Source organism: Nesoenas mayeri (assembly GCF_963082525.1).
Source record: "Nesoenas mayeri genome assembly, contig: SCAFFOLD_141, whole genome shotgun sequence".
Lineage (NCBI taxonomy): Eukaryota > Metazoa > Chordata > Aves > Columbiformes > Columbidae > Nesoenas > Nesoenas mayeri.
Window position 1 is genome coordinate 64488 of NW_027659995.1, and position 9035 is coordinate 73522.

At 64.0% G+C, this 9035-nt stretch overlaps 1 protein-coding gene across 1 annotated transcript in view; it reads right to left on the reverse strand.

Moving 5' to 3' along the window:
- LOC308052458 (structural maintenance of chromosomes protein 1A-like) overlaps positions 1–4295 on the reverse strand; it is a gene marked incomplete at its 5' end in the record, with an annotated part of 30588 nt that extends 26293 nt beyond the window's left edge. The window contains 5 exon segments of the mRNA XM_080364538.1: positions 1234–1346; positions 1427–1487; positions 1489–1536; positions 1538–1617; positions 4187–4295. Of these exon segments, the coding sequence (XP_080220664.1) occupies positions 1234–1346; positions 1427–1487; positions 1489–1536; positions 1538–1617; positions 4187–4295 (411 nt within the window).
- Between the last annotated feature and the right edge of the window lie 4740 nt (positions 4296–9035).

Here is a 9035-nt window from a genome sequence, read left to right on the forward strand (position 1 = left end):
ACACCCCAAAAAGCTCCCCAATCTGGGGGGCCCCAACAAACCCACATACAGGCCCGGAAATCACATAAAGTGCCCCAAAATCCATATAAAGTGCCCCAAAATGCACCCTAAGACCCCCATTCCTTGGGGTTCTTCATGGCGATGGACTCCATGGTACCCTGCAAAGGGGACCCCAAAAGCCATGCATGACACCCCAAAATGCTCCCCAAGCCAGGGGGGCCCTGACAGTCCGCCAAATCCACATATGGGCCCAGAAATCCACATAAAGTGCCCCAAATGCACCCTAAGACCCCATTCCTTGGGGTTCTTCATGGCGCCGGACTGCACCACATCCTGAAAGGGGGGGACCCCAAAGCCATGGGAAACACCCCAAAATGCTCCCCGAGCCGGGGGGGGCCCAACAAACCCACATACGGGCCCAAAAATCCACATAAAGTGCCCCAAAATGCATCTCAAACCCTTCATACCCCCAAATCCCCTCTAAACCCCCCAAACCCCCACTTAACGCCCCAAATTCCCACTCAAACCCTCCATACTCCCCAAGCTCCCTCCAACTCCCACTTCCCCCCCCCAAGCCCCCCAAAACCCCCATTGACCCCCCCAAACCCCCCAAGAACCCCCCAAAACCTCCATTGACCCCTCCAAACCCCCCAAGAACCCCCCAAAACCTCCCGTTGACCCCCCAAACTCCCCCTTCCCCCTCCCCAAAACCCCCCGCTGACACCCCCAAACTCCCCCTTCTCCCCCCAAGGACCCCCAAAATCCCCCCATAGACCCTCCAAAAACCCCCCAAACCCCCAATTGACCCCCCCAAACCCCCCATAGACCCCCCAAGAACCCCCAAAAGCCCCCATTGACCCCCAAGAACCCCCAAAATCCCCCATTGACCCCTCAAGAACCCCCCAAACCCCCCACTGACCCTCCAAAAACCCCCCATAGACCCTCCAAAAACCCCCATAGACCCCCCAAACCCCCCACTGACCCCCCCAAAACCCCCCACTGACCCCCCAAAACACCCCATAGACCCCCCAAGAAGCCCCCAAACCCCCCCATAGACCCCCCAAGAACCCCCCAAACCCACCACTGACCCCCTTAAACCCCCCATTGACCCTCCAAGAATCCCCCAAACTCCCCCTTCTCCCCCCAAACCCCCCCAACTCCCCCCAAAACCTCCCATAGACCCCACCATACCCCCCCTAGACCCCCCAAAACCCCCCATAGACCCCCCCCAACCTGGAAGACGAGGAAGTTCCTGGCCTTGATGAGGATGCCCAGCTTCTCCAGCTCCTCGCTGTACTCGCTCAGCTGCACCACGCGGTTGTTGATCTTGTATTCCGACGAGCTCCCTGCGCCCAGCGATTTGGGGGGGTCACGGCGGCCCCCCCGAGCCCTGACCCCCCCAAATCTGTGCGTCCCCCCCTCGTACCCACGATGACGCGGGCGAAGGTTCGGTCCTCGGCGCCGTCCTCCGAGTACACCATGCTGACCGAAGGCGCGGTTGGCCGCCGGCTTGCCCACGGGCGCCCCGTGGATCAGGGTCCCGCAGGGTTTTCACTCGCAAATTGCTCGTTTTCTCCCCCAAAACGAAGCTGATGGCGTCCATCAGGTTGGATTTACCTGTGGGGGGAAAAGGGGGACACCCCAAGGTTTGAATGGGGGGGATCGAAGGGTTATGGGGGGACCCCAAGGCTTGAGGGGGGTCCACAGAAGGGGGAAGGTTGGAGGAAGGGGCCAAGGTGGGTGGGAGAATGAAGGGGGACCCCAAGATTTGAGGGGGGTCTATACGGATCAAGGGGACCCCAAGGCTTGAGGGGGGGCTCTAGGGATCAAGGGGGGACCCCAAGGCTTGAGGGGGGTCTATAGGGATCAAGGGGGACCCCAAGACTTAGGGGGGTCTATAGGGATCAAGGGGGGACCCCAAGACTTGAGGGGGGGCTCTAATGCTCAAGGGGGGAGCCCAAGACTTGAGGGGGGTCTATAGGATCAAGGGGGGACCCCAAGACTTGAGAGGGTCCACAGAAGGGGGAAGGTTGGAGGAAGGGGGAATAGGGGCCAAGTTGGGTGGGAGAATGAAGGGGGGACCCCAAGACTTGAGGGGGGTCTATAGGGATCAAGGGGGACCCCAAGACTTGAGGGGGATCTATAGGGATCAAGGGAGCACCCCAAGACTTGAGAGGGGACCCCAGAATGGAGAAGGATGGTGGAAGGGGGAATAGGGGCCAAGGTGGGTGGGAGAATGAAGGGGGACCCCAAGACTTGAGGGGGTCTATAGGGATCAAGGGGGACCCCAAGGCTTGAGGGGGGTCTATAGGGATCAAGGGGGGACCCCAAGGCTTGATGGGGGGCTGTAAGGCTTGGGGGGGACCCCAAGACTTGAGGGGGGTCTATAGGGCTCAAGGGGGGACCCCAAGGCTTGAGGGGGGTCTATAGGGATCAAGGGGGACCCCAAGACTTGAGGGAGGTCTATAGGGCTCAAGGGGGGACCCCAAGGCTTGAGGGGGGTCTATAGGCTCAAGGGGGGACTCCAAGGCTTGAGGGGGGTCTATAGGGCTCAAGGGGGGACTCCAAGGCTTGAGGGGGGTCTATAGGGCTCAAGGGGGGACTCCAAGGCTTGAGGGGGGTCTATAGGGATCAAGGGGGACCCCAAGGCTTGAGGGGGGTCTATAGGGATCAAGGGGGGAGCCCAAGACTTGAGGGGGGTCTATAGGGATCAAGGGGGACCCCAAGGCTTGAGGGGGGTCTATAGGGATCAAGGGGGGAGCCCAAGACTTGAGGGGGGTCTATAGGGATCAAGGGGGACCCCAAGACTTGAGGGGGGTCTATAGGGATCAAGGGGGACCCCAAGACTTGAGGGGGGGGCTGTAAGGCTTGGGGGACCCCAAGACTTGAGGGGGGGCTGTAGGGATCAAGGGGGACCCCAAGACTTGAGGGGGGGGCTGTAAGGCTTGGGGGGACCCCAAGACTTGAGGGGGGAGCTTGTAAGGCTTGGGGGGGACCCCAAGACTTGAGGGGGGGGCTGTAGGGATCAAGGGGGACCCCAAGACTTGAGGGGGGGGCTGTAAGGCTTGGGGGGACCCCAAGACTTGAGGGGGGGGCTGTAGGGATCAAGGGGGACCCCAAGACTTGAGGGGGGGGCTGTAAGGCTTGGGGGGGACCCAAGACTTGAGGGGGGTCTATAGGGCTCAAGGGGGGACCCCAAGGCTTGAGGGGGGTCTATAGGGCTCAAGGGGGGACTCCAAGGCTTGAGGGGGTCTATAGGGCTCAAGGGGGGACTCCAAGCTTGAGGGGGGTCTATAGGGCTCAAGGGGGGACTCCAAGGCTTGAGGGGGGTCTATAGGGCTCAAGGGGGGACTCCAAGGCTTGAGGGGGGTCTATAGGGATCAAGGGGGACCCCAAGGCTTGAGGGGGGTCTATAGGGATCAAGGGGGGAGCCCAAGACTTGAGGGGGGTCTATAGGGATCAAGGGGGACCCAAGGCTTGAGGGGGGTCTATAGGGATCAAGGGGGGAGCCCAAGACTTGAGGGGGGTCTATAGGGATCAAGGGGGACCCCAAGACTTGAGGGGGGTCTATAGGGATCAAGGGGGACCCCAAGACTTGAGGGGGGGGCTGTAAGGCTTGGGGGGACCCCAAGACTTGAGGGGGGGGCTGTAGGGATCAAGGGGGGACCCCAAGACTTGAGGGGGGGGCTGTAAGGCTTGGGGGGACCCCAAGACTTGAGGGGGGGCTGTAGGGATCAAGAGGGGACCCCAAGACTTGAGGGGGGAGCTGTAAGGCTTGGGGGACCCCAAGACTTGAGGGGGTCTATAGGGATCAAGGGAGACCCCAAAACATGAGGGGGGGCTCTAGGGCTCAAGGGGGGGACCCCAAAACATGAGGGGTTCCCTAGTGCTCAAGGGGGACCCCAAGACTTGAAGCCCCAAGACTTGAAGAGGGTCCCCAGGGCTCAAGGGGGGACCCCAAAACTTGACGGAGGTCCCCACGGAATGGGGGGGAAGCCCATGGAATGGGGGGGGTAGAAAAGGAAGCTGAAGGAAGTTGGAAGGGGGGGAGACCCCCCCAAAACAGAGGGGGTGTAGGATAACAGGGGGCACCCCACGGACCTCCGGGATCCCCCCCAAGGCCCCTTCATGGGCCGACACCCCGAAACCCCCGTCACCCCGAAACCCCCGTCACCCGCGGGCTCACCGGAGCCGTTGGGGCCGATGATGGCGGTGAAGCGGCGGAACGGCCCGATGATCTGCCGGCCTTTGTACGATTTAAAGTTCTCGATCTCGATGAGCTTGAGGAAGCCCATGGCGGCGGGGGGGGGGGGCGATGAGGGGCCGGGGAGCGATGAGGGGCCGGGGAGCGATGAGGGGCCGGGGGGGAACGCTGAGGGGACCGGGGGGGAACGAACGCTGAGGGGACGGGCGGGAAAAAGCGGCGGCTACGGCGGCCGCGGCGGGAGACGGCAGCGCCCTCCGCCGATTGGCTGCCGCCGCCGTCACTCTTCCCTTACTCCCCGCCCCCTCGCTTCCGATAGGTCAGCGAGTTGCGTGCGCGGCGCCGCGGCGCTGATAGGTTCGCCCCGCCGTCACTCTTCCCGCTGCTCCCCGCCCCTCTGGTTCGGCATTTGCATGCCGGGCTCTGATTGGTGGAGCGCGGTGATTTGCATGGAGCGTACCAAGACGGGGCGAGGTGGGGGGGGGGGGGGAGGGAGGGAATGGACCGTCCCGTTGCCATGGGAACGGCGGGGGGGGCGCCGCAAAATTGAAGGATTTTCAGCAAATAGTTGTTTTATTGGTGATGATTTTTTGCACAGAGAAGCGGGGGGTGACCCCTCCCCCTTTGTCGCGCTCCCCTTCACCCGCCCTGCGCCCCCCCCTCCCCCGCCCGAGGGTTTGCACGAGGGTTTTGCACACGGGCCGCTCGTGCACACACCCCCCCCCCCCTCCCTCCTCCCATCTTGCACGACGACCTCGCGATCCTCGTGCAAACCCCCCACGTGACCCCCTCCCCCCCCCCCCATTGCAAAGCAAGTTCTCGATCCTCGTGCAAGCTCCCCCCCCCCCCCTTGCACAAGAGCCCCCCCCCTTGCACAAGAGCCATCCCCTTGCACAAGAGACGAAGCTGCTGGTGTAAAGATCCTCGTGCGAATCCCGGGTCATGGTGAGTCCTCGTGCAAGCCCCATCCCCTTGCACAAGAGTCCTCCCTTGCACAAGAGCCCCTCCCCTTTGCACAAGAGCCACCCCCATTGCACGAGAGGGCCCCCCCCTTGCACAAGGGCCCCCTCCCTTGCACAAAAGGGGTCCCCCCTTGCACAAAAGCCCTTTCCCTTTTACAAGAGCCCCCTTGCACGAGAGGTGCTCCCCTTGCACAAGAGGCCCCCCCGTTCACAAGAGCTCTTCCCCTTGCACGAGAGCCACCCCCAGTTCACAAGAGCCACCCCATTGCACAAGAGCCCCCTTGCACAAGAGGTGCTCCCCTTGCACAAGTGCCCCCCCCCGTTCACAAGAGCTCTTCCCTTGCACAAGAGCCACCCCCAGTTCACAAGAGCCACCCCCCTTGCACAAGAGGCGCTCCCCTTGCACAAGAGCTCTTCTTCTTGCACAAGAGCCACTCCCCTTGCACACAAGCCCCCACTTGCACACGAGCCCCCCCCTTGCACAAGAGCCACCCCCAGTTCACAAGAGCCACCCCCCTTGCACATGAGCCCTCCGATTTCACAAGAGCCCCTACCCTTGCACAAGAGCCACCCCATTGCACAAGAGCTCTTCCCTTGCACAAGAGGCCCCTTGCACAAGAGCCACCCCCATTGCACAAGAAGCCCCCCCCCTTGCACAAGAGGTGCTCTCCTTGCACAAAAGCCCTTTGCACAAGAGCCCCCTTGCACAAGAGCCACCCCCAGTTCACAAGAGCCCCATTGCACAAGAGCCCCCTTGCACAAGAGGTGCTCCCCTTGCACAAGAGCAACCCCCCTTGCACAAAAGCCCTTTGCACAAGAGCCACCCCCAGTTCACAAGAGCTCTTCTCCTTGCACAAGAGCCACCCTGTTGCACAAGAGCCACCCCCCTTGCACACAAGCCCTCCATTGCACAAGAACTCTTCCCCTTGCACAAGAGCCACCCCCATTGCACAAGAGCCCCCTTGCACAAGAGGCCCCTCCGTTCACAAGAGCTCTTCCCCTTGCACAAGAGCCACCCCCAGTTCACAAGAGCCCCCCCCCCATTGCACAAGAGCCACCCCTTGCACACAAGCCCTCCCATTGCACAAGAGTTCTTCCTCTTGCACAAGAGCCACCCCCAGTTCACAAGAGCCACCTCCCTTGCACATGAGCCCCCCCCTTGCACAAGACCCCCCCCCCCCCCAGTCTCAGGTTGGGGGAGCCGGAGTCCATCTGCTGGTGTGACAATCCTCGTGCAAGGCCGGTGGGGGGTCCCGTTGTGCCCCCGTTGTGCCCCCCCGGTGCGGTCATGGGCGGGGGGGCGCGGGGGGGGGCGCGGCAGGGGCACAGGATGCGGCCCACGGCGCGGGACACGCTGGTGCTGAACGCCCCGTAGATCCAGGGGTTGGTGCAGCTGGTCAGGCTGGCCAGCAGCATCAGGATGGTGAACGCGGGGCCTGCGGCACGGGGGACACGGCACGTGTGGGGACACGGGGGACACGGGGGACACGGGGGGACATGTGGGGACACGGGGGGACATGTGGGGACACGGGGGACATGGGGGGACACGGGGGACACGGGGGGACATGGGACACGTGGGGACACGGGGGGACACGGGACACGGGGGGACATGTGGGGACACGGGACACGGGGGACATGTGGGGACATGGGGGACATGGGGGGACACCGGGGGACACGGGACACGGGGGGACATGGGACACATGGGGACACGGGGGGACACGGGACACGGGGGGACATGTGGGGACACGGGGGACATGGGGGGACACGGGGGACACGGGGGGACATGGGACACGTGGGGACACGGGGGGACATGTGGGGACACGGGGGACATGTGGGGATACATGGGGACACATGGGGGGACATGGGGACATGGGGACACATGGAGGGACATGGGGGACACGGGGGGACATGGGACACGGGGGGACATGTGGGGACACAGGGGACATGTGGGGACACGGGGGGACACGGGGGGACATGTGGGGACATGGGACATGTGGGGACATGTGGGGACACGTGGGGACACATGGGGACATGTGGGGACATGTGGGGACACATGGGGACATGCGACACATGGGGACACGGGACACGTGGGGACATGGGACACGTGGGGACATGTGAGGACATGTGGGGACATGGGACACGTGGGGACACGTGGGGACATGGGATACGTGGGGACACGTGGGGACACGTGGGGACACGGACACATGGGGACACGTGGGGACACGGGGGGACACGGGGGGACATGTGGGGACACAGGACATGTGGGGACACGGGGGGACACGGAACACGGGGGGACATGTGGGGACATGGGACATGTGGGGACATGGGGGGACATGGGACATGTGGGGACACATGGGGACACGGGATACATGGGGACATGGGACACGTGGGGACATGCGGGGACACGTGGGGATATGTAGGGACACATGGGGACACATGGGGACACGTGGGGACATGTGGGGACACATGGGGACATGTGGGGACAGGTGGGGACACGGGACACATGGGGACACGGGGGGACATGCGGGGACAAGTGGGGACATGGGACATGTGGTGACACGGGACATGTGGGGACATGTGGGGACATGGGACACATGGGGACATGTGGGGACATGTGGGGACACGGGACACGTGGTGACACGGGACATGTGGGGACATGGGACACGTGGGGACACGGGGGGACACGTGGGGACATGTGGGGACACGGGATACATGGGGACACATGGGGACACGGGACACGTGGGGACATGCGGGGACACGTGGGGACATGTGGGGACATGTGGGGATACGTGGGGGACACATGGGGACATGCGACACATGGGGACATGGGACACGTGGGGACATGGGGGGACATGTGGGGACATGAGGGGACACGTGGGGACATGTGGGGACATGTGGGGATATGTGGGGACATATGGGGACACGGGACACGTGGGGACACGTGGGGACACAGGACACATCCCCATGTCCCCAACCCCACCCCCACCTCCCCATCCCCCCAGGCCCCCCATGTTCCCCCCATGTCCCCCCATATCCCCCCATGTCCCCCTACATCCCCCGCATGTCCCCCCCACGTCTCCACAATGTCCTCTCATGTCCCCCCATGTCCCCCCACATCCCCCCCATGTCCCCCCACATCCCCCCCAAGTCCCCTCATGTCCCCCCATGTCCCCCCACATCCCCACAATGTCCCCCCATATCCCCCCCATGTCCCCCCATACCCCCACAATGTCCCCCCAAGTCCCCCCAAGTCCCCCCACATCCCCCCCATGTCCCCTCAAGTCCCCCACGTCCCCCCACATCCCCCCCATGTCCCCCCATATCCCCCCCACATCCCTACCATGTCCCCCCATGTCCTCCACATCCCCCCCATGTCCCCTCAAGTCCCCCCACGTCCCCCCACATCCCCCCCATGTCCCCCCATATCCCCCCACATCCCTACCATGTCCCCCCATGTCCTCCACATCCCCACAATGTCCCCCCATGTCCCCCCCATGTCCCCCCAAGTCCCCCCACATCCCCCCCATGCCCCCCCACATCCCCACAATGTCCCCCCACATCCCCCCCATGTCCCCCCACGTCCCCCCACATCCCCCCCCACATCCCCCCCACATCCCCCCCATGTCCCCCCACGCCCCCCCCACCCCCCCACCGCCCCCCACCCCCCCCCCCTCACCTTCGACAGGCGCGCGGGGGTCCCAGACGGCCCAGAGCTGCGCGCAGAAGAAGGGCGCCCAGCACCCCACGTACACGCCCAGCACCACCATGGCCATGCGGTGGCTCTTGGCCCTCGCCCTCCCCAGCCCGTGGCCGCCCCCCCCGCGCCGGTGGCCACCGCGGCCCCCCCGGCCCAGCGCCCGCGTCACCGC